Source organism: Cololabis saira, chromosome 19, assembly GCF_033807715.1.
Source record: "Cololabis saira isolate AMF1-May2022 chromosome 19, fColSai1.1, whole genome shotgun sequence".
Classification (NCBI taxonomy): Eukaryota; Metazoa; Chordata; class Actinopteri; order Beloniformes; family Belonidae; genus Cololabis; species Cololabis saira.
The window spans coordinates 25,276,573-25,302,826 of NC_084605.1; the positions used below are offsets into that span (position 1 = coordinate 25,276,573).

General features: G+C 44.8%; 1 protein-coding gene across 1 annotated transcript in view; it reads left to right on the top strand.

The window, feature by feature from the left end:
* Positions 1 to 303: 303 nt before the first annotated feature.
* snx29 (sorting nexin 29) overlaps positions 304 to 26,254 on the top strand; it is a 181,364-nt gene continuing 155,413 nt past the window's right edge. Inside the window, exons 1-11 of the mRNA XM_061707943.1 lie at positions 304 to 728; positions 3,155 to 3,219; positions 3,852 to 3,904; positions 14,312 to 14,436; positions 15,985 to 16,165; positions 16,433 to 16,503; positions 21,158 to 21,415; positions 21,595 to 21,997; positions 22,355 to 22,467; positions 22,689 to 22,785; positions 22,882 to 22,964. Coding sequence (XP_061563927.1) covers positions 722 to 728; positions 3,155 to 3,219; positions 3,852 to 3,904; positions 14,312 to 14,436; positions 15,985 to 16,165; positions 16,433 to 16,503; positions 21,158 to 21,415; positions 21,595 to 21,997; positions 22,355 to 22,467; positions 22,689 to 22,785; positions 22,882 to 22,964 — 1,456 coding nt within the window. The 5' untranslated portion in view covers positions 304 to 721. The remainder of the gene's footprint in view (positions 729 to 3,154; positions 3,220 to 3,851; positions 3,905 to 14,311; positions 14,437 to 15,984; positions 16,166 to 16,432; positions 16,504 to 21,157; positions 21,416 to 21,594; positions 21,998 to 22,354; positions 22,468 to 22,688; positions 22,786 to 22,881; positions 22,965 to 26,254) is intronic.

Genomic DNA, 26,254 nt, shown 5'->3' on the forward strand with positions numbered 1-26,254 from the left:
CACATATAAAAAACCGAAGATTCTGAAGAGAAAATTTCATTAAAAAAAAAGAAGATTAAACTGAAGAAAAAAAATATTTATTCTTTTAATTTACTTTTTGACACCGTTACCAGTAGATAGGGAAATCTTTGTTTTTGTATGTGGGTCAGTCTTATCAAACAGTAGGAAATGCAGTTGCAAAGAGATTAAACCTGTACCAAGCATTTTCCCCCCAAAAATCTTTCACAGTTGCAGTTCCGCTGCATGTTTGCAAAAGACTACAACTCCCAGCAGCGCTTCCTCGTCATGTGACTGTTGTGTGTTGTGTCATGTGACCTTGCCGCTGCTCAGTCAGTGTGCTCCATTCCTCTTTTTTTCGCAGTGTCACAGGCTCCAAAACCATAGAAACGGGTGCTGTTTACTCTATTTCCTAAACTGACACCCGAAATATTGACAGGTGATGCCACTCCCCTGTAGCTACAGCTGGACAGTTTCTCTGCTGGGAAAATAACTTCTTAATGTCAAACTGTGGAAGCCCCATCGGTTTCCCAGCAGGCCTCGCTGCTTACCGAGGCAGCGTCGGTGTTCACGCCGCGGGTGAGTGCTCGCAGCTCGGCCACGGAGGCAGCATGTGTCGCTAGCCTTCCGCCGGCGGCGATTACCAGCTGCAGAAAGCGATGAATCGTGGCGGCGGTGGGTTGTCAAGCCTGGACGTGAGCGGTGTTGGAGTTGCTCTGTCAGAATGAACGGTGAGTTTCAATGTTTCCTGCTCTTGCCCACTGACGCCTACAATCATGAGACGTCATGCTTGGTCAACTTGTTAAGTTGTTGAGACAGTTTTTCTATTCTTAGAAATGTGGGTTCATAAATAGATGCAATTTTCTTTTCATGAATCAGAGAAAAAACAAAAGTTGATCAACACAGTTCAGGTAGTACTTTCAGGAACCTTAAGTTTGGGATCCTCTTCTAGGTGACTGGCTGCATCAGGAAGTTTAATTGATAATCTGACACATTTTTTTTTTTTTTTTTTTTAAACTGATGTAAAGAAATGAAATGATTGAGGGGAAGAGGGGTATAAGGGAGTAACTTTGTGTTATGGTTGTCTTTGTTATATGTGTGTTGGCTTTGCTTCTGCCATCCCCTTTTCAAACAGTGTTTGTTTTTGTTTTGTTATAGTGTCTGTTGTTGGTATTGTTGTTTGTTCTGTTCAATGGTGTCCTGTAACTTTCTGTTCTTCTTTTGTAGTACGAGAGTTGTGGTTTTGTTGGTTTGAAATAAATAAAATGATGATGATGATGACACATAAGTCATGCCCTCCAGGCTCTGTCATCCCCGCATATCAATATTATCAGGGCTGCACATAACCTTTTTCAATTAATTTACACTATTCATCCACGAAAACAGAATCCCAAAATCGGATATAAATTGGAGATTGTTTTAAAGCAGTGGTCTTCAACCCTGGTCCCCGAGATCTACTGTCCTGCATGTTTTAGATGGGTCAAAGACGTGACGCTTACTTTTTCTGTCCGATGGAACTTTTTACCTAATAATAAACATAAAAATGAATAAAAAATATAACATGTATGTCTAATACGTTCCTTCTACATGTGCCCACTCTTATTTTATTTAAACATGTTGGTTATTGGTCATTTTCTGCCATCTGAAGTGTGAAAACATCATGTGGGGTGACCGGCCTTGACTTCTGTTTGGACAACTGGTTTTAAATCACATTAAAACAATTTAAAAATAATGCTTGCCCTATTGGGCATACTTTCAAACTTGTTTTAGATTTATTGACAAAGTTATGGAACATTTGTACACACATTTCAATCATAATACACAAACTAATCTTGTCCGAATATGTTCATTGTCTGAATTATCATCTGGGGTGACCATGAAAAAAATACAATTGAGGGACTTTTATATTGACAATCATCTCAAAGAGGATGTTGCATCAGCCAGTTACTCCATGAGGGTCCCAGAGAGACAACCTGCAGGTCAGTAGTCTCTCTCTCCTTTACAAATAAATCCTCTTTCTAACTGCTGCAGTGTATACGTCACATTTTGATATCATGTGGGGTGACCACCCTAAAACTGTAAATAATTAGTTTTATTTGCAAATCTATATTTTGAAGGTAAATTTGTTAGTGATATGTGGTGAGAAGTAGCTAGCTTAGATCATATAGCTAACTGCTAGCCTGTTATATTTGATTAAACTTGAAAGCATCATGTGGGGTGACCACCTGTCATGTGGGGTAACCAACAAATGGCAATTCTGTATCAAATTCAAAATTGAATGTCTATCAGTTTTGGTTCAAATATGAATTATTGGTATAGCATGCATAAGTGGATACACCTTGTACACATTTTAAATCAGTTTTATGAATTTTAGAGTAAGTAAGAGGGTGACACAGCCATTATGGATAGAATGTATTTAAAAATGGGTTTTAATGTTTTTTTCTGGTTGGTAGAGGATGGCAATGCCCAGGACTGTCACTTAGGTAGAAGCACGGGGTGGTAAAAATGGGAAAAAAAACGGGATAAAAAAAATGGTTTTTAAAAAATGAAAGGAAACATGTGTCTATCTTTCTTGAAAAGTTAATTTAATTACTGATACTTATTCAAATATACATTTTGTTATGGAAATCTATTAATTTTTAGATAAATTACGGTCGCCCCAAATGAGGCCTTGTACGTCTTTGACCCAGATGCTACCCTGCTTCAGCACACTGTGATACAAGGAGCTGTGTCAACAATAGAACTGCCCAGACCTTGATAACAAGCTAATGAGGACTGTTAATTAGAATCAGGTGTGCTGAGCCCGGGAAATATCCAAAACATGCAGGACAGTAGATCTTGAGGACCAGGCTTGGTGACCACTGTTTTAAAGAAATTACAAACATTTATTCTTGCTGCAATTTAGTATCTTTAAACTCAAAAGGCTCCAAAAGGATCCAATTAAAGCAAATCTTGTAGTAACTGGTGCTGAGGTATATTTTGAAATCCCGTAACTAAGTCTGATGTCATTTTCAATGCTTTTTCCCAGGAACCAGCAACCACTTTGTTTTTTTCTTCTTGGTTATGAATAATTGACCCATCAGAAAGCTGCGGCGAGGAAGTTATTTTATTTGTGTCCCCCAATCCCTCATCTGGGGGTCTTTGTTTGCCTCTGCAGGTACTCAACAGAGCGATACAAAGAGGCAGCACCTTCTGGAGAGGCTGCTGGATGCTGTCAAACAGGTGAGTAAACTGCTACGTGTGTGCTTCTTCTTCCTTTAAATAGCGCACTCATACATATTAAAGGACGTGAAACTAAACAGTTTACAGCTTTGATGTTATCTGTAAAATCTGGTGTACATGCATAGCAAACTAAAGAGTAAGGAGTAATACAACATGGGCGGACACGGTCTGATGGGATGTCCTCACCAACAAACACACAGAATAAGCATGTTCGATACAAGGGCTGGTTGAGGATACAAAGATTGATTTTATTGCAGTAAATCTGATACGTTTAACCCCTAAAAGACACTCGGTGGGCATCTTCAAACCTCTGAAATTGGTTTCTGTAATTATGTAATAAGTTCTGTATTGGAGGAGATGATAAAAGTGCTTAGAGGAAGCTCTAAGCAGATTCCAGTGTAACCAGATATCATCTCCTACATTGATTTCTGACACTCGTGTCAGTGTACTTGTTTCACTTTTAATGCATTTCATCCGGCCGTAATCAGTACTCTGAAATTCTAGCCCCAAGCCACTAGCAGTGGTGTATGAAATCTGTTATTATGTGCAGAAACTTGTTTTTTTTTTTTTAACCCAATATGCAAATGCAGAAGAGAGAAGCAGCTTTAATCCTTCCCTGCATGTCTTTCCAGTGCCAAATACGCTTTGGAGGAAGAAAGGAGATTGCCACAGACTCGGACAGCAGGTAAGGCGAGCTCACCAGCTCTGTGGCTCTATTTGTGTTTTTCTGGCTCCTAAGAAGATTCTGGCTCAGATGTGCAGTTCCATGTCACTTTATGATGTAGCGTTAGCACTTCCAGTGCTAAAATATCCCACCATGATAGTCAGTCTTATATTACCAGTAAGGGTGTACTGTTTTATGAGGTTAATGCTGCTTGAAACGGGAGGACTTGCTTGAGAAGAGAGTATTATTTGATCAAAATTTCATATTCTGCGCTCCTCGGATCTCAGTTTGAGCTCGTAGCAGTGACAGTCAGTACCACTTGTGTTTAGTAGCCTGCCAAAGTTTAGGAGGGATTATACTGTTATCCCTGTGCCTTAAGTACTTCTTGTACATTATCACAGTTTAACAGTCAGCCAAACTCCGGTATGACACTACACTTGAGCCAGGGTTAACCAGGATTAGAGCGTCTTGCTACCTTTATTTCCTGCTTTATATGGTGAAATACCACGAGTGAAAAGCCATTGCTTTCTTGAGCGTGAGAAGAGACGAGAACATTCAGAGAGTGATACAAAGCAGGTATACAAAGAAGCGTTTTGAGTCATTAAAGATATATGTGAGAACCACCTTGCTGTCACAATTGAATTTAACAGCATCTGGCTTGTGGTCCAGCTCATCCAAAATCAGCTCCGCCAGTTCAACGGCCAGGATGGCCCCACAGAGCTCGAGGCGTGGCATTGTGGGCTCTGGCTGCGGTGACAGTTTAGCCTTTGCCATCACAAACCCAACTTCACAATGGCCTTCTTCAGTGACAGCTCTTAAGTAAGCAACTGCCCTTATGGCCCAGTTGGAGGAATCTGAAAAAAGGCAAAGTTCTGTGTACCTGGGTTTCGAGAGCGACATTTGAACATAGCATCGGGGCACATGAAGGCCGCTCAACTCCTCGAGCGATGATTTCCACATCTCCCACATGCTCATCTTTTCATCAGGCAGGGGAGAGTCCCAGTCCTGGACCCCACTGGACAGCTCTCGCATCAGCAGCCTGCCTCTGATTGTCACTGGGGCTGATAGACCCAACGGGTCGAAGACGCTGTTGACAATTGACAGCACACCGCGACGTGTGTAAGGCTTGTCAGTGACGGCTTCCTTGAAGGTGAAAATGTCTGTGTTGATGTCCCAGCATAAGCCTAGGCTCCTCTGTGCAGACAGAGTCTCTTTTTCCAGGCCCAAGTCTGATGCCGGAGGCCAGTTCTTTGGGGTCGAAAGCTCTCATCACAGCAATGCTGTTTGATGCAATTTTGTGCAATTTCAAGTTGGACTCTGCTAGTGACGCACAGGTACGTCTGAGCAGGCTTATGGCTGCAGCCTCGGTGGGCACTGACACAAGCCCATCATCTACATAAAAGTGTCTTTGAACAAACTGCTTTGTGTCAGCGCCATAACTTGCTTCGCCTTTTTGAGCAGCTCGCCGTAGACCGTAAATGGCAACCGCTGGCGACGGACTGTTGCCAAAGACATGTACCCGCATGCGGTACTCTTGAATTTCTTTGGACAGGTCACCGTCTTTATGCCACAGGAATCTGAGGTAGTCTCTGTGCTCTGGCCTCACCAGGAAACCATAAATCATCTGCTGGATGTCTGCAGTGACTGCGATGAGGTCCTTCCTGAAACGTAGCAGCACACCCAGCAGGGTGTTGTTCAGGTCGGGGCCCGTGAGCAGCACCGAATTGAGGGAGAGGCCGTTCAGTTGGGCGCTTGAATCAAAAACGACTCGTATTTGCCCAGGCTTCTGGGGGTGATAAACCCAGAAAAAGGGAAAATACCAGCATTCCTGTGTGTCATCGATGGGCGGTGCGATCTCTGCGTGACTGTTTTCAAACAACTTTTCCATGAAGGAGGAAAACCGCTGCTTGATCTCAGCATTTCGGCTCAGAGTACGCCTTATAGAACTGAGATAGGACTGCTTGCTCTTTGTTTCTCAGGAGCAGAGGACAAGGTGACTTGAACGGTAGGAGAGCTATCCAGTTATTCTTTTCATCCTGTTGAACTGATTTTTCCATTATTTCCAAAAAAAATTTCATCCTCAAAGGACATGGCACACTTGTTGTCCCTGTCTGTTCGTTGGAAGACAGTCAGCCAGAGCCGTTCCTCAGCTGGCATAGGCTTCAGTGTGTGTGTAGAGTGGCCATACTTGTGCTCCCTGCCGTAGCACAGTTTTTCTTTCACACTGATACTGTTGTGACAAGGAGTGAGGGAGACGGACGTCCATTCTAGAGCATGTGTTCTGAAGACGCTCAGGGTTGGTTTGTGAAACGTTGTCAAGGCACACTTCACCTATAATCACCCACCCTAAGTCTAGACGCTGAGCAAAGGGTTCGTTATGAGGACTGTTGACTTGGTCTCTCACCTTGTGCACGCGTATCATGTCTCTCCCTAACAGGATCATCATCTCAGCGTCAGGATCCAGCTTGGGAATGTGTGGAGCAATGTGCTTCAATTCAATTCAATTCAATTTTATTTATATAGCGTCTAATACAACAGAGTTGTCTCTAGACGCTTTACAGAGACCCATACCCAGAACATGACCCCCGAGCAGTTATTACATAAACAATGGCAGGTAAAAACTCCCCTAGTGGGAGAAAAACCTTAAGCCAAACAGTGGCAAGGAAAAACTCCCCTTTAGGAGGGAAGAAACCTTGAGCAGGACCAGGCTCATCAGGGGGGACCCTCCTGCCGAGGGCCAGACTGGTGGGTCAGGGACGGCAACAGCACAGCAGGCAGGTGGAAGCAGCAACGGGATGACCGGGGGTGGGGACCGCAGGCCAGCACACAGCTCCCGAAGCTCCGGCCCAATCAGCAAGTCCCAGGTTGGGGTGCAGGGTCAGGAAAAGACTTGTGCTCCGTAATGCAAGCTACAAGCCACCCACGGCCACCTGCAGGACAAAAGAGAGAAAAGGGAGGAGAAGGGGGGGCCAGCAACGGGATGACCAGGGGTGGGGACCGCAGGCCAGCACGCAGCTCCCGAAGCTCCGGCCCAATCATCAAGTCCCAGGTTGGGGTGCAGGGTCGGGGAAAGGTTGAGAAGGGGCAGGGCCAGGGAGAGGAGTCTTGAGGGACGAACATTCTCCCCCGCCCAAAAGGGGCCGTTACCCTGCCCCCCTCACTCCCACACTGCAGGTTCCGGTGTCCGGCAAAGGATGCTGCAACATGGACAAAAGAGAGAAAAGGGAGGAGAAGGGGGGGCCAGCACAAGAAACCACAGGAGCGACTCTGACACACTAAAGTTTACACTACCTAGAGATTTACCAACACCAGCTAGAGGTTTACTAAACACTAACTATAGGCTTTACTAAACAGAAAGGTTTTAAGTTTAGTTTTAAAGGTGGAGGTGGTGTCAGCCTCCTTAACCCAGATTGGAAGTTGGTTCCATAGTAGTGGCGCCTGATAGCAGAACGCCCGCCCTCCAAATCTACATTTAGATACTCTAGGAACTACGAGTAAACCTGCACTCTGAGAACGGAGAGCTCTGACAGGAACATAAGGCACTATCAGGTCTTGCAAATAATGCGGAGCTAAGCCGTTTTGGGCTTTATACGCAAGTAATAAAATTTTAAATTGGATTCTGAATTTTACGGGTAACCAATGGAGCGACGCTAACACTGGAGAGATGTGGTCTCTCCTGCTAATTCCTGTCAGTACTCGTGCTGCTGCATTTTGGATCAGCTGGAGCCTATTCAGCAAATTACTTGGACATCCTGCTAACAACACATTACAGTAATCTAGTCTAGAAGATACAAACGCATGAACTAGTTTTTCTGCATCACTCTGTGAGAGGATTTTCCTAATCTTTGCAATATTACGGAGATGGAAAAAGGCTATTTTACAAACCTGATTGACATATGGTTTAAACGACAAATCCTGATCGAAAATAACACCAAGATTTCTCACAGTTGCACTGGAAGCCATCGCAACACCATCTAATCCCTTCCTAAGATGCTCTGGACCAAGAATGATAACCTCTGTTTTATCTGAATTTAGAAGCAGGAAATTTCTGGACATCCAGTCCTTGATGTCCCTAAGACATGCCTGAAGTTTAACTAACGGTTCTGTTTCATCCGGCTTCATAGACAAATAGAGCTGCGTATCATCAGCATAACAATGAAATTGTATGCCGTGATTCTGGATTATACTTCCCAACGGCTGCATGTATAAACTAAACAAGATTGGCCCTAGCACTGAACCCTGCGGAACACCATAACAGACCCTTGACTGTTCTGAAGAAACCTCATGTACATGAACAAACTGGAACCTGTCAGATAGGTATGATTTAAACCAACATAGAGCTGTCCCTTTAATCCCAACAACATGCTCTAACCTGTGCAGTAAAATGCCATGATCTATAGTGTCAAAAGCAGCACTGAGGTCCAGTAGAACCAGTATGGACACTAATCCCTTATCTGAGGCCATAAGGAGGTCATTCGTGACTCGAACCAGTGCTGTCTCTGTGCTATGATGCATTCTGAACCCTGACTGAAAGACTTCAAACAGATCATTTCTATACAAATAGTCACATAACTGGCTTGAAACTGCCTTTTCCAGAATTTTAGACACAAATGGAAGGTTGGAAATTGGTCTATAATTAGCTAAGGTGTCTGGGTCAAGAGAAGGTTTTTTAAGTAAAGGTTTAATTACTGCGACTTTGAAAACCTGTGGTACATATCCTAAACTTAGGGATAAGTTAATTTGGTCCAGTATTGTCGTACCAATAAGAGAAAAAATATGTTTGAATAGTCGAGTCGGGATGGGGTCTAACATACATGTGGTTGACTTAGCTCTATTAACGAGTGAAGTCAGCTCAGGGAGGTCTATAGGATCAAAACAGTCTAGAGACAAGTCAGAGCCTAGGGAAGTCGCTAAAGCTGAAGAAACACCTACAACCGGCTGGTTGATTTCTTCTCTAATTCTCGTGATTTTACTGTTAAAGAAGCTCATAAAGTCCTCACTACTGAGAGCTGCAGGAATGCACGGCTCAACAGAGTTGTGACTCTTTGTCAGCCTGGCTACAGTGCTGAACAGAAAACGTGGGTTACTTTTGTTATCCTCTATCAACGTTGAATAATAAGCTGTTCTGGCTTTGCGAATGGCTTTTTTATATACTATTAGAATATCTTTCCATTCACGATGAGAGTCTACAGACCTACAAGAGTACCACTTCCTTTCCATTTTACGCACGTTTTGTTTCAACATGCGGATATCTGAATTATACCAGGGAGTTAAGCTCCTGTGGCTAGAAACCCTCCTTTTCAAAGGAGCAACTTCATCTAAAGCTGAATGCAACAAATCAGCAGTGTTACTAGCAAGGAAATCAACATCTGCAGAGGTAGAACCCAGGTCACTGGCCTCGACTACATCACTATTTCGCACTGTCGTAAGATAAGCAATGGCCTCCCTAAATTTAACAATAACTTCATCAGACAAACATCTGCTAAAATAATACCTCCTATTTTGCACTTCAACATCAACAAAATTAAATTCAAACGTTATTAAGTAATGGTCGGATAAAAGGGAGTTTACAGGTGACACCAACAGACCATCAGTTTCAACACCGTAGGTGAGAACGAGATCGAGAGTATGATTAAAACAGTGCGTCGGTTTATCCACTTTTTGTGAGATACCCATTGATTCTAGAAGAGAATCGAAGGCTAATTTAAGATTATCGCTTTCAACATCCATATGAATGTTAAAATCACCCACTATGATGAATTTATCTGTGCTGATCAATAATCCAGAAAGGAAATCTGAAAATTCAGACAAAAACTCCAGATACGCACCAGCAGGGGGCCGGTACACTACCACTAACACAACTGGCTTCTCTGATTTCCGGCTCGGAAATTTCAGACCAAGCATGAGGCTTTCAAATGTATTATAGTTGCACTTAGGTTCAATTTTTGTTTCGAGACCGGAGTTATAAATTGCTGCGACTCCTCCGCCTCGGCCCGTGCTTCTAGGAATGTGATGATTAAAGTAGCCGGGCGGAGTTGATTCATTCAAACTAACATACTCTTCCTCCTGTAACCATGTTTCTGTTAGGCAGAAAATATCACTCCTGCTCTCTGTAATTATATCATTTACTAACAGAGACTTAGAGCTTAATGATCGTATATTTAGTAGTCCGCATCTAATTTTTAGGTCTGTAATTGGTACCAAATGTACATTGGTTTTAATTTTTACAAGGTTATCTTGGTTAACGCCTCTATAACGCTGCACCTGGTGAACTTTTGGAGGGCGGGGAACTGCAACCACTTCTATTTTGCTAGGCACCTGGCCAGAGTCGCCAATATCATGTAATCCTACAGTTTTAGAGTCGCTAAATACATAATGCAATCCTACAGTTTTGTTGGCAGGCGTTGGTCCTTGAGAAGCAACAGATGTGTCGCTGAGTGGGGAAAAACGGTTAGACACATGAAGCGGGTGGTGGTGTTCTGTGAGCCCTTTAAGACTACCCTTCCTCCGAACCGTCACCCAGCTGCCCTGCCTGGCCGGCTGCCGGGGAGCTGCAGGGGAGCGGTTACGCTCAGCTGCTACGGGCCGGTCCGCAGAGGATTCTATCGGACTATGGTCTAGTTGGCCAAACCGGACCTCTAACTGACTAAGCCTCGCCTCCAGCCCTGTTAAACTACAGCTCTGCATCCTGGCCTGGACCCTGCATTGTCAGGGGGAGTGTCTAATAACATTGGCCAGATTTCTAGACATAAGAGCTGCACCATCCCGGGTGGGATGAATGCCGTCCCTTCTAATCAGACCGGGCTTTCCCCAGAATGTCTCCCAGTTGTCAATAAAGTCCACGTCGTTTTCTGAACACCACTGAGACAACCAGCGGCGGAGCGAGAGCATGCGACTAAACATGTCATCGCTGGTCAGATTGGGGAGGGGGCCAGAAAAACCTACAGAGTCCGACATGGTCTTGGCGAAGTTACACACCGAGACAATATTCATTCTGGTTACTTCCGACTGGCGAAGACGGGAGTCATTAGCTCCGACATTGATGATAACTTTACCATATTTACGATTACCCTTTGCCAGTAGCTTCAAATTTGCTTCTATGTCGCCCGCTCTGGCCCCCGGGATACACCTAACTAAGGTCTCTGGAGTCGGCTTCACATGTCTCACAATAGAGTCTCCAATCACCAGGGTCTGTTTCTCAACAGATGTGTCGCTGAGTGGGGAAAAACGGTTAGACACATGAAGCGGGTGGTGTTCCGTGAGCCCTTTAAGACTACCCTTCCTCCGAACCGTCACCCAGCTGCCCTGCCTGGCCGGCTGCTCGGGAGCTGCAGGGGAGCGGTTACGCTCAGCTGCTACGGGCCGGTCCGCCGCTAGCTTAGCCTGGTTAGCTGAGGAGGCTCTCGGACTATGGTTTAGTTGGCCAAACCGGACCTCTAACTGACTGAGCCTCGCCTCCAGCCCTGCAAATAAGCTACACTTTAAGCACTTACCGTCTTCACTAAAGGAGGCAGAGGAATAACTAAACATTTCACACACTGAGCAGGAAAGAGGTGAAGCGGTGGGAGCCGGAGCGGCCATGCTAAGATGCTAACGGAGGCTAACGGACAGAAAATGTATCGGTGATTGGTGACAGTGAAAGTTACGGAAGAGAAAATGAGCGAGTGTTGAAATAAAGACAGTAATGTACCAGATATAGTGCTATTTTACCAGAAAACAGTCTAAGTTTTAGATAAAAAGTCGGGAGAGATCTGAGCCTGCAAACGCCGTGAGACGGCAGCAGCACAGACCGCAACACCAGGAAGTGACGCGATGCGTGACGCAATACGTTACCCAATCAGCAACAAGTCAGGAGCTGAAAGAAGATGTATCTGCACTTCAGGTGAGTATGTGCAAGGGATACCTCTGGAGTTGGAATCTCAGATCTGTTGGTCATTATTTCGTTGCACTCGATGAGGGGCGGAAGGTCCAGGCACACACCTCCATTCACTGCTTCGATCTGAAAGCCTGCTGCCTTTCTTCCGGTCATCTCTGTGGTGCCTGCACAGGTCTTCATCAGATAAGGAGAGATGCTGCTCTCGACTTTGAACATGTGAAAAAACTCAGGCCGGGCCAGAGAGTGGTTGCTCTGATCGTCAAGCATACATCTTGATGGAGCGCTCTGGCTGACCCTGGGGAAAGACGCGCACCAGGCACACCTTTGAGCAGGAGCTTGGGAGGCTGCCCTTGCCGCAGACTTTAGTGCACCGTGACGCCACTTGGAGAGGTGAACTGCTTGGTGCCGCTGTATCTTCTCGTAGAGTGGGCGATGGATGAGGAGGGGGAGAAGTGTTTGGGTGCATCGCAGAGCAGTGTCTTTCGCTTTCACACTCACCACATTTCAGTGTTGCCTGGCAATCCTTTGCTAGGTGGTTTGGGGAGCAGCACTTTGAGTTTTTTTTGTGCACAGGGCAGTATTGAGCTGGGTCATTGTCTGTAGCAGCTACGTAGCCTGTATCAACAGTGGCAGACACATCTGTCTTGTGCACAGCTATTGCAGTCTTGCGTCCACTAGACTTAAATTGAGTTCTCTCACCTTTGCTGTATGGCTGGCTGGTGATTGACAGGATGAAGTTCGGGTCATTTCGGGCCTTGGCTTGGTCATAAACAAAGTCCACAAAAAATGGAGGAAAAGTTGTTCTGTGCTGTTTCTTGTATTTCAAGCCGATGTTGAGCCAGGCCTGCAGGCCTGTAGGCAGCTTCTCTACTATGGGCTTTATCCCACGAAGCGTGTCGAGGTAGGCCAGGCCAGGGAGATATCCATAATTTTTGGCTGCTAGCAGCTCCATGAGAAGATCGCTTTCCACTATTTCTGGTGTGCCATAGCATTCCTGAAGTCTGTCCCAGGGCAGCTGTAGGGGTTTGTGACATAAACAGCACAGATCCTCTTCACATGTTTGGATGACTCTTTACCCAGCCACTTCACTAGAAGGTCCAATTCTTGATAGCCTTAAGCTGTGCGTTGCATTAAAGAATGACGACTGCCACGCCCTAAAGTTCTCTGGTGTGTCATTGAATTTTGTGAGGCCGGTAGTCACTCTGCGTGCAAGAAACTTGGCAAAGTCTATCATAGGTGGTGTGTTGGCATGAGCAGGAGAGTGCCAACCCTGTTGTGTGGGTGGATTATTCATTGGTTTTGGGGCATGTGTGCCTCCTGCTGCGTGTGGAGGGTTTGCTGGGGGACTGAGGTCATCGGCAGGAGGCCTGGTTGTTGCTGCAGGTGTTGACTGCCCTGCAGGGTTGTACTCACACCGCCTGACTGCGCTGCGAGATGGGGAGCCATAATACTGCAAGTTTATGTCCCCTTGATAATGTTCACATTCCTCACGCTCATTCACCGGTGCTCTGAAGGCGCTCCGTGAGCGCATCTCCTCAGCTGCTGCTGGCGGTGGCCACTGTCTGGAGTTATTCTCGCTGCGCCAGACTCCATTGTAGGGCGAAAAGGACTCGGAGCTGAGCTGTGATTGGCATTGCATGTAATCTCCAGTGCATTTCTGAATCACGTGTGGTGGAACATCACTATTCACGCTTAACACATCTTCATGTTCTATAGCTGCAGCTGCTTCTAAAACTTCTGCTTTCACCCATGCAGCTTCTGCTTCCTTTTCAATTTCAAATTCTTCTAATTGTATTTCTAGCGCAGCTCTCTGTTTTTTAATTTCCAACTGTTTCTTAGCATAGGCTACCTTGGTTGCCGCTGCTTCGGCTGAAGCTCTGGCGGCAGCCTCCGTGACAGACTTGTAGGAAGATGAGCCTTTGGAGCTAGCGCTAGACTTGGTGGAGGGGGGTCGTTGCTCTTCGGCCTTCACCGATTCACTTTTGACAACGATTAATGCCTTGTTGGTTGACATGATTGAGTCTCTCGTGAATTCTTTAGCACGCTGTTGTAGTATTGGCTTTTCACTGTACTGTTCTCCCTGTGAGTTGAGTACAGTCAGCCAAACTCAGGTACGACACTACAATTGAGCCAGGATTAGAGCGTCTTGCTCCCTTTATTTCCTTCCTTATATGGTGAAATACCACGAGTGAAAAGCCATTGCTTTCTTGAGCATGAGAAGAGATGACAACATTCAGAGAGTGACAGTCTGTCTTTCTTACTGCTGGGCTGCTCCCGTTGCTACGGGTAACGTAAACACAACGGAGCCTCCGATCACACTTCAAAATAAAATTTGGGCTTCAAAATAAAGGTCCAGTTCTCTTTAGAACTATAACAACTGAGTGTGTGTCTTTTCCCTACCACAATATTACTGTAACACAAACAATTCAAACATGTCAAATATATTAAACTATGAAAACAACTCTGAGGGCAGATCAGGGATTTCATGATGGCCTGAAGGTAACCTCTCCCACACCCCCCCTGGTTCCAGTAACCTGCCTCTGTCTCTGCAGGGTGATCTGTCTGTGCGCTCAGTTCGAAGCGGTGCTGCAGCACGGCCTGAGGAAGAGCAGAGGTCTGGCCCTCACCGCCGCCGCTCTCAAGCAGGCCGCAGGCTTCAGCAGCAAGACGGAAGCAGGTACCAAAACAATCCCAGCGTGACTTAACCTTCGCCTGCAGGTGTTGACTTGGAAAAGGCAGAGCTGAGGGGACAACCTGGGTCCTGGGTGGCCTGGCATTTTATTTTGGAAGTCGTAGATGGGGGGGGGCGGATGCTGAAGATCTACTTGGCAAATGCTGCTGGATGCTGCAGAATGCACCTTCTTCTGTGTTTCACTTTCTCATTTGTGATTGATGATTCATGAAAGATAAGATAAGATAATCCTTTATTTTCTCCCTCAGTTGGGAAACTCACTTTGTTGGCAGCAGTACACATGCAGGGGAGGGGTAAAAAGTAAAAAAAAAATATAATTACAAAATATGAACAGTATATACAGTACAGTGAAAATAAAAAAGAAACAGTGCAAAAAAAAAGCAGATAGAATGTGTGGAAGGTAAACAGGCAGATATTACACATATGGTTATTGCACATATGGTTATTGCACATGAAAGCGGTTGAAAGTGTTGTTTTTCGACACGTTGAAGCTTGTTGATGATAAAAGACTGTTTTTTTTCTCCAGGAAGGTTTTATTGCACTTATCAAGATTTGTCACCAGATCTGGCTTCTGCCTCCACTGATACGTTTATTCGGTTTTTCTTTCTGCCTCGCATTCGTGTTGAGTCTTGTCATCCGAAAGTGAAAAGGCTTCATGTACATCTCATGTACATCAAGCTTGATCCTGCCAGTGACCCTGATACAACACACATGAGGTTCACTCAGGCGTTCGCCAAACTGACAAAACTTTATTTGAAATTCCTCTCAAGATAGCAGGTGTCCCAAGCAGCCTACAGCATCCAAGATCTGATATTTCCAGCTTGTTAAGTGATTCATGCTGAATATTAATCATCATACAGTTCCTAATTGGACGTTGAGTTCAGTGAACACCTGTTACCATCTCCACCGTTGCAGAGGTTCGCTTTTGGCTCCGAGTGTGACACCCCCATGAGGACACACGGAGGCCTTTGAAGGACCAGTCTTCTGGTTGAGCGGCATTAGCTTCAAATTCTGCTGAACTGCATCTTCTCTGTCACATTTAACGCCAGCGTGGCGGTTAATTCCAAACGGATTAGCATATCTGACATGCCTTCGTGTTTCACAGTCAATTAGAAGAAGGGTTTGTGCCTGAATTAATGGATTTTTGAGCTTCCTAATGGAGCCCAGCCATCCGACGGAGCTAGAAATAGCAGAAATATTGTGAACGCGTTGTTCTGAGGTCACGCTGAAACGGCACGCAGACGAGCAGTACAACATTTTTCCCTAATTACCACGACTCCAACATGTTTAAAGTGAAGCAGACTTGGATGTTTTTGTTTTTAGATTTTTGCGCCTGTTTCTCTGCAAAGAATAAATTGAACTGTTTGAGTTGTTAGGCTCCTGACGGGAGGTTTGCTGATGAGTTTCACAGCACTGACTTTTAAATCACAATTGTATTTTTCTCACAAATGAAACTACGTTAATTCTTGCTCGGGGCCCTCTCCTGTCCTTCCTCCTCCTCCTCCTCCTCTCCCTCCCACCTCTTTTCACCAGAGCTGACTTTTTGGTTCTACGTGAAGGAGCATCTGAACCGCCACGAGCTCCAGCGCTTCTACTCGCTGCGTCAGATCTCCTCGGAGCTCGGCCGGGGTCGTGCCTGGCTGCGCTGCGCGCTCAACGAGCACTCGCTGGAGCGCTACCTGCACACGCTGCTGGCTGACCGCTCACGTCTGGGGTTAGTGCTGCCGGTCACCCCTTTACTCTTGAGGAATTACTCAGCCGTTACGTTGTGGCTAGGAGACTTTGGCAGCTGAAAGATGCGCGTTTTTGTAATAAAAATAGAAATAAAATTTTGTATAACGTATTTTTTTGCATCTCAGTGTGGGCTCGTACGAGCGAGTGGTCGTTTTCGTGCTGATGCTCCACGCCGCTGGAATCTCTGCAGCTGTGCACGGCCTCCTCAGATGTAACTTTCCTGCTTCTTTTTTTGTCTTTTATCCAGAACATACTATGAAGACTGGGCTTTTATTCTTGATGAGGAGAGAGCAAGTATGCTCCCCACCATGGCGGCAGGTGAGTTTGGGTTTCAAAAGTGCAATTTTTAATCTTTATAAGGTTTTATTTACTTATAGAATGGTGACTTAATGATTTCAGACCAGTTCTTGTTTTCCACATTTTGTATCGTCTCAGTCTCGTCCATATACACACAATTCACCCTGGTGAACTCTTTGACTGCTGTTTTCTTTTCTCCTGGGTGTTTTCTTACATGTTTCATCCTTCTTCCTCCAAAAATCTGAGATAAAGTTTGGAAAACAACAAAAAAAAAACAGATTTTTACACCTGGTATTAACATGTAGTCTCGAGTGACAACTCAACAACTAGGAGCTCTGCGTGGCGGTCCTTGGTGTTCTGTTGCTGATATGCGCACAACTCTGGGCTCCAGGTGCAGAGTGGCATCTCAAGATCAAGCAGAAGGAGTTCCTCCGCCAGCTGCTGGGGGAAACCTGTCTTAAATACTGAAACAACTGTTGTGGAGCAGTGTGCAATGTGTAGAACGTGGCATCATGAGTGTTTGGCTCAGTACAGTCCAGGGTAGGTGGGAGGATGGAGTGAATGTGACACCTGACTCATCAGCTGGTGCACTTTTATTTACCCCTCCTCAGAGGACCCTGCTGTGAAACTTCTGAAGTATGCAGATGACATCACAGTCACTGGACTGATCCTGGATGGTGATGAATCTGCACACAGACAGGAAGTAGAACAGCAGGTCCAATGGTGCAGTCAGAACCACCTGTGGAGATGACAGTGGGCTTTAGGAGTCACCCCCCACCCCTCTGTCCCCTCACCCGTCCACAATATCCTGTCTGTAGGAAGGCGCAGCAGGGGTTGTACTTCCTGAGGCAGCTCCGACAGTTTCACCGGCCCCAGGAGCTGCAGATCACCTCCTGCTCTGCTACCATCCTGTCTGTCCGGTTCACCTCCATCACTGTCTGGTTTGGACCGGCCAGCAAACGGGACGGGTGAAGACTAGAACGGACAGGAAGGTCTGCAGAGCAGATAATCCATCTGGGAGCTGTACCGGTCCAGGGAGAGAAAACGGGCAGGGAACATTTCTGCTGAGCCCTCACAGCCTGCACATAATCTCATTCAAACTTCTCCTGTCTGGTAGGGTTTATAGAGGACCGCACACCAAAACCACCTGTCACAGACTGTGTTTACATGCAGTCAATAACCCTTTTAAAACCTGAATATTGGCAATAACCCGAATTTGCGTGGCCATGTAAAAACCAATAACCCCTTTAAATAACCCGAATTTGCTCATATTCGGGTTTTTAAAAACCTGAATATGAGCAAATGGGTTACTCCTTTTAAAACCCGAATATTCGGTCATGTAAACGCCAAACGGAATATCCCGATCAAATGGAACATGAATTTGTTTTCTGCGCATGCTCTGTTCGCAAGGAATCCTGGTCTTTTGAGTCCAGGAAGTTCTTATAAACACGGAGAAACCAAGACCAGGAGGAGACTAATCACTTCATAAATGTAATGAAGGATATGAACATTTTGGCATTTGTAGACGGTAGAAAGTACCGGGATAGCGAGATTTACAAGAAGTTGCGCGAAGCAGCATTTGTTTTGAATTTGAATACAGGAAGAAGAAGCGGAAATGACGGGAATTGCGTCATGATGTTCTCCGTGCGTCGCTGGTTTGATCGAGATATCCCGAATGATTAATTACCATGTAAACGGAATATTCCGAATGTTTCAGTAACCGGAATATTAGCAATAACCCAAATTTTGACTGCATGTAAACGTAGTCACAGAGACGGTTTTTCCTCTCAGGCCGTCGCTCTGCTGAACGTTCAATTGTCGAAGTGTCAAAAATGTGTGCAATATCTAAATATTGGTTCCGTCTTGTAAATAGTATACATATTTTTTTATTGCAGTGGCTTTTTATCTTTATTAATTTATTATTATTTTATAATTGAACCATGAGAAACAAAGTCTAGTAAATCAAATTTGATGGTTTTCACAAAACTGGTGAATAAATTTGATTCTGATCATGATGGAAGTCGTCTCTAATAGGCAGTTACTCTGGCTCGGATCACAGTCTGGCTCCGGGACACGGTGAAGACGTCTGTAGGGACTATAGATAGATAGATAGATAGATAGATAGATAGATAGATAGATATCTATCTTTTATTTTTCACTGTATCAGGACACCATGAAATTATAACTGCCCAGTCCCGCAGTATTGGGGGAATAAAAAAAAAGACAAAGGCACTAACATACAGTCACATGACGAAGCCTCACATTGTACAAGACAAAGACGTATTAGGTTGGAAAGACACAAGATACAGACTTTACAGAGAGCAGGATAAAGTGTTGAGTGACAGCATTGTACTAAGTATAAATAAGTTAAAAATAAGTTTGAAATTGTACTTGGTATAGGGAGTATATTGCACTGGATGTATGGAGTCACTATTTATGTTGAGAGACTGAATGACTGTTGGGAAAAAACAGTATAATAGTCTGTTTGTGCGTGTTTTAATTGACCTGTAATGCCTTCCTAAAGGCAACAGTTCAATGAGGGTAAAGGAGCTTTACAAAGTTGTGTCTGATGCGTCTCAAACACAGCAGCTTTTTAAAGGGAAGTTATGCTCAAAATCTGGGACAGAAAGTCTCTAATTAAAATCAATAAATCTATCTGACATCATCTCACTTTTGCACAGTGGGTTCTGCTGTCTTGTGGTTGCTTTTTTCCCTTTTATTTCTAAATGGCAACCAACAGAAGTGAGACCGAGACGTCCTCCACCGTACTGTGGAAATACCCTTTTGATTTAGGGCCTAATTTTGGTGCCATCCTCAGGCTGAGTGTTTTTTTTTTTAGCTCCTTGTTGATGAGGATCTGAAAACAGCAAAGTTGTAACTGACATTTGGGAGTCTGCAGATGTTAAGTTCTGCTGTGTGACGAGTGTACAGTGCTAGTGTAGATGATTCATGCAAACAGAGCTGCTCTAAAGTCAGGACGCTTCACAAGGATTGGGTTACTGAAAAAACGAAGCCCTGCTTGTGTTAGTTTCTTACTGCTTAAGTTTTGAAAAGAATAACTTAGATGAACACAAACCCTTAAATATTAGCACTACAATACATCCCACTGAGCCCACGCCTCTCCTTTTTTCATATGCAGACGGGTAACCTCACTTCGTCTTATTTTTTCTGATTCAATTTTAGTTATATAGCATCGATTACAACACAAGTTGTCTCTAGGATCTTAGGAGACCCAGAACATGACCCTGAGCAATTATTACATAAACAATGGCAGGTAAAAACTCCTTTCGTGTTTTAAGCCAAACAGTGGCAAGGAATAACTTGTTGAGCAGGACCTGGTTCATAAGGGGGGACCCTCCTGCCGGAGGCCGGCTGGGCAGAGCAGGAAAAGAGAAAACAGACAGGGAGAATGAAGAACAGAGAAAGGAGAGACACACACACACACACACACACACACACACACACACACACACACACACACACACACACACACACACACACACACACACACACACACACACACACACACACACACACAATGGCTAACTGGTGCACTAAAGGGATGACTATATAAACAGATGTAGACAGCAGACACTGAGGTGGTCAGAGGGTGGGACTGCAGGCCATCATGCAGCTCCTGAAGCTCTGTCCTTAAACATGTACAGAAGGGAAAGGGGGGGCAGACCAGCACAACAAACTACGAGAACAATGGAGAGCAATTATGATTATGAGATACTTATAATTAATAACTGAGGGTTGATCTGAAGAATGGAAAGAGGGGTGAGGGACACCGCTCAGTGGATCCTGTTGGTTGCCCCCCTGCAGCGTAGCTCTATATCTATCATATCTACCAAAAAGCTATGTTTGAAGCAAACTATTATAGTTTTGTTCTATAGCTGCAGCTATGACTACTGACTCTAACACACAAGAGTTTACACTAACTAGAGATTTACTAACACTAACTAGAGGTTTACTAACACTAACTAAAAGTTTACTAAACACTAACTAGAGGCTTTACTAAACAGGAACCGTTTAAGTTTGGTTTTTAAGGTGGAGGTGGTGTCAGCCTCCTTACCCAAACTGGAAGTTGGTTCCAGAGTAACGGTGCCTGATAGCGGAAGATCCGTCCTCCAGATCTACATTTGGATACTCTAGGAACTACTTAGTATTAATTATTAAGTAAACCTGCCCTCTGAGACCGGAGAGCTCTGTTAGGAACATAAGGTACTATCAGGTCTTGCAAATATCACAGAGCTAGGCCCTTTTGGGCTTTATATGCAAGGGAGCCAATGGAGGGAGGCTAACACAGGAGAGACGTGGTCTCTTGCTAATTCCTGTCAGCATTCGCGCTGCTGCATTGTGGATCAGCTGGAGGATATTCAGAGAGTTACTCGGCTAATAATACATTACAGTAATCTGGTCTAGAAGTCACAAACGGGTGAATCATTTTTTTGCATCACTCTTGAAGAGGATGCTCTTAATCTTTTTGATATTACAGAGATGGAAAAACACTGTCTTACAAACCTGATTAATATGTTGTTTAAATGCAAATCCAGATCAAAGATAAATCCGAGGTTTCACACGGTTGTACTGGAGGCCAGTTCTTTGCCTGCTGAAGTTCAGAAGCGTCAGCTGGCCTGATCTGTAATCGACAGCCTCTCCTTCTCGCGCTCAGGGTTGAACTCGATCCTGTTCGCCGTCAACATTGACAACAGTGACCTGAATGGTGGTCCGACGCGAGGAGCCTCCTCTGTGTCCCACCTCCTCAAGGAGTCCACTCAGGGCATCGGCAGCCTGTGGAAGGAGTCCACTCAGGGAGTCAGCAGCCTGCTGCGGGAGATCAGTACGGCCACGGCTGTGGTGCCTGGCTTCACGGCCAAAGTGGACGGAGTATCGGACCCGCTACCTGTTGTTCCACGCAGCACTTCAGCTGGTAGGAGTTTTACTACGCTCTTTATCAGATAATATTAAATATTTGAGCTCGATAGAATACCTGCTCTGTCTTTCTTTTTTATTTGATTGAGTGAGAATACTTCAAATGTGTAATTTTGTTAACACTTGAAAGGAGCCAAGAGAAAAGTGTTCAGAGTTTATTATTATTTCTCCTGTCAGACTCAGGGTTGAAGAAGGAGCGTCGCAAGAAAAAGAAAATCACCAACATTATCTCCTTTGACGATGACCTGGATGGAGGGGCGGAGGACGAGGAGGAGACGGAGGAAGACTCTCAGAAGGTGAGCGCCATGAGGAAGAGTCACACGGCTCCGGCTCAGAGCAGCGTGGAGGAAGGGGTTGACCCGCTGGAGCCCACTTTCTCCGAGTCGCCCGCCCAGAACGGCCTGGAGGAGCCGGGCTCCATCAACTGGGTGGGATCCCCCCACCCCTGCCGCACAACCCCCATGACCACACCTCCTCTGCCCGACACCAAGAGTATAGACAATGAAGAGGAGGAGGAGGAGGAAGAGATGTACAAACCCAGAACACAAACCCAGGAGGAGGAGAGGATCCCCTCCGATCAGTGAGTTTTGAGCTTATTGCATTCATTTTTTTTAATATATATATTTTTTTAAATTTCATAACTTAATGCTATTGCTTCCCATAAAATTATGTCTAAGGAAAATACTGGTACGGTTCACGATGCAGTAAAGAGATTGAATAGACCAAAGGTTGCCAAGCTGTGAGCCAAATAACCCCACAGTGGGAAAGACATAATAGGAAGCTGGGAACTGTAAAAGCTTCGTTTTCAGTGAGTCATATCTCAGTTTGCCGATATGAGACTCTTCTTTAGACGCACCACCTGCTACACTTTCTGGGGGTGTTATCAGACTCAAATCCTTTAAAATGCTTAGAAATCAGAGACGTTGTCTTGTGGCAGGCTGGTGGTGGGCAGTTTGTCCAGCGTCTCCACCTGGAGTCCTCGGCAGGCCGTGATGGACCAGAGCAGCTCCGGGATCCTGATTCCTCTGAATCCCACGGACCATCAGCCAGGTACTGAAGCATTTCCGCTGCTGCTACACATCCAAACACACGTAAACCACGTGTCTTGTGTCTTGAGCACATGTGGTGCAAGGCATGGCAAGTTTGTTCTTCTGGTTTTTTTTTTTAAATCTGTCAGCGGCTTCATCGAAGGATCAGTTGCCCATCAGAGTACTGTTTAGGTACTTTCTGTGTCAGTTGGCACCTTCACTTTCACTTCTACTTTGTTTCAGAGAGCTCTGTGGAGGACGCGGCTGTGTTTCCTGCTCAGTGTGACTCGACAGGATCGGCGGAAAACTGCGAGAGCAGCCGGTCGCAGCTGACGTTCACGTAAGCTTTGGTTGCAATTGCGAAATGTGAACCGCTGCGCCTAAAAGATCAGTCAAAGAAATGTGCCACTCCTGTCGTTGTTGTTTATGTCTCCAGCATGGAGTCCAGTCCACCAGTGGCGTCTGCTCCTCTTAGCAACGCGCTGCCAACATCTGGGCTGCCAGAGTCGATGACAGTGGGTGAGTACTGGTTTTCCATCTGTTTTTCTCTCCGTGCTGTTGGCAGCTTCTCGCTCTTCCAGTTCTGTGTGTTTCCAAACCTGTTCTGGGGTTTTAATCATCACGGTTTACGCCGCATGCGAGCCAGCATCTGAAAAGACAACTGTTTTATTTTCACGCGGCTTCAGTCACTGCAGTTGGATCCGCTCAAACAAGCACTCGAGTTTTCAAACCTAAACACTTCAGGGGCTTACGCTTTTAGGCACCAAGGGACACCTCAGGGGGACCTGGAGAGTCATGAAATGTACGTAAACCCATAGGGATTAATTAAATCAAAACAAATGCTCAGTCGTCAGTCCCTCCCGGGTTTTATGAGGTGGTCAAGTTTACCAAGAGGTTTCTATAGTTAGTGAATAATAGTTAAATTTCTCCTAAGGGGAAGTTGTATATATGCTGTCATAATTATTAGGGAAAAATAACTAAAAATAGGTAACTGAATAAATAAATATGCAGTCAGACGTATTAATGTTTTTAAGATTTTACCTGTTATACACGTCCATCGTGGATTTGGAGTAAAACAATCGAGACGCGATTAAAGTGTGGACTTTTAAGACGTTTCAAAAAAATATGGCATTTACCTTTTAGGAGTTCCAACCATTTTCGGACGCTCAGAGGTATTTGGACGGCGTGACATAACTTTAAATAAAATGATGATTTCTAATATAATGACCGGCTGGAGTCTGGAGCCCCTGAACATCGCCAAATTCCCAGTTTCCTCTGGGGAGATGCCCTGCTTTTGTTTGCTCTGTTGAGCTGAAATCACGCCACTGACTTGAGTCTGAAGACTCTTTAATTTCTTTGCCTTCACTCAGTTTTCTAAATACGTTTCTGCCCTTGGAAATGGAAGTACTTTGCCTAGAAGGGCTGTTCTTCCTGCACACTGAATGTGGGAAAAAAAAAGCTTGAAAATGCATGATGAAGAGGCTGAAATAAAGAGATGAAATAAAGGTCTTGTTGATGTTTGCTCCTGGAAAGAATGGATCTTCTCAACAGAATAAAGCAGGTTATGGTCTGTAGAAAATGTGACTGAAGGCGCTTGCATGGTGGCATTCTGTGACGTTTCTGTAAAAGTTGGCCACCAAAGTTACTCCATTGACCTTTACATACCGGCCCAAGAAAGAGAGGAAAGTCCTGCAAATGAAGCCGGCGTTCGGGAACCGAAGTGCGACTCCACTTGTGTGTGAAACTGTTGCACTCATATTAATAAATACATAAAAAAATGAATAACAAAATCCTAGCAGAGGAGAAGATGCTGTCAGCTTTCTTTATATCGTAATTTCCGAAAGAGAGGTACGTGGACGAGATCACTCTCGGTGTGTAATGATGTAAAGAAAGTTGACCGGGAAGGTTTGAATAGTGAAACTAGACAGATTCAGCTGCATGTACAGCATCAGTACAGTAAATAAACACGCTGTGGCTCCACCAGCTGGAAGTATCCAGTTCTTTCTTGCTCACCGCCTTGGGGTGGGATTGTGTGGGGGAAGGTGGCTCAGTTGGTAGAGCGTTCGCCCATGAACCTGAAGGTCAGTGGTTCGATCCCTAGTTCCTCCTGTGTCAGTGGCAAGACACTGCCAACACCGTTGTATGTGTTGTCAGCTTCGCCGACAACCGGTGTATGAATGTGTGCGTGTGTGGGTGAATGTCTACAGTGTAGACAAGCGCTTTGGGGCTGTAGGAGTCAGTTTTCTTACTATGTTGTTGTCACAGTGACCGATTCTTTTGCTTAATGCGGTGCCGCACACGTACAAGGCAATCAGAAAATTGTTACATTCTCATACGTCTCCTTCAGTTACTGAATGGGTGGGATTGTCCTCTCACACACAACCGGTCTCTCCTGGTGGTAGAAAAAAAGGGGGAAATGTTCCGCTAAGAAATGCCAGCTTGTAAGCGCCTAAAGTCCGAGACGTCAGCGGAGGACGCGAGCTAAAGGGTGTTTACTCTCAGACAACCTGAAACTAGTGTTACAACAACAAACAAACATGCAGTTCTGAAGAGGTCCGGTCAGGTCACCCCCCCCCGACACGGCTGTACCAATTAGTAACAGCAAAGGAATTTTTAAAAAAAATAAGAAAAATAAACAATTAGATCTATAATTTTTTCTCTTGTTGATTGGGCACAATCAATAAGCAGCACAACTTTACAGACGACATCATCATCAATGTTTGAAGGGAGATGCATCTTTATGTCAGCAATTCTTAGGATATCTATGAACAATTTGATCAAATTAAAGTGAAAAGTTACAACCATGCAGTTGTCATTTTTGTAAAATATAATCTGCTTCATCTTGTCATCCAAAAATAAAAAACATCAAAAAGACATTTTTGTTATCTCTTTATTTCAGTCTCACGACCAAACCTCTGAAATGAAACCTGGAAGTGCAGCTTGGTCCCTTTCAGGCGACGCTATCAAGGAAGGTCGTTTAAATTGTCGTTTAAAAAAATTAAACAAATTAGAATTTTAGAAGAGAGGGTGAGGTGTTGATCACCATGAATATGTTGGCATGATTGTCGCTGAGGCGATGCCTCGTGCAACGTTGGCAGGAAACTCAGTTTACCGTCGGTATCTGGAGTTCAGTATCTGGGTGCAGAGATGCTGCTTCACAGTGAAATATCTGCGGTTACCCTCCCCTTGCTCGTACCGCGGTGTTCCTGCTGTCATGTCTCCGCGAGAAACTTTGTTGATATTCCAGCTGTTTCCCAATCAGCCCTCCAATCTTGTCGATTCTAGTTGCCAACCGTGCTTTACGTCCTTAAAGTTTCTTCTTTCGTTTTTTTTTTCTTCATTTTTTTTTTTATTTCAGGCGTCAGTTAGAAAGCTTTCATCAGACAGGTTCAACCTTTCTGTTGTCATGGTTACGCATCACAACGAATTTGAAAAGCTTCTTCAGCACCACAAGAGCCAAACTGGCTCAGAAAAATGTTTCGAAAGATTTGGGAAATGTAAAAGCTTGTGAATTGCTTTTGGATAAATTTAATGCAACAAAAGAGACACAATGTTAGCAGTTATTAGCAGTTTAACCCACTACTGCAGCACTGTTGAATTGTGAAAAAAGCATAAAGAGTGTAAGAGTAAGAGTAAATAAAGCTAAATCAAACTCGATTAGTGTTTTGCAGATACACTGATCTAATTACTGTAAGTAAAATCTGGTGCCAGAGATTTAAGGCTTTTTCCACATTTCCACTGTATCAGAAGACCCACCAGGTGGCGCTGTTGGTCCAGTGACGGAGCACATTACTGTATCTACTGTAGTC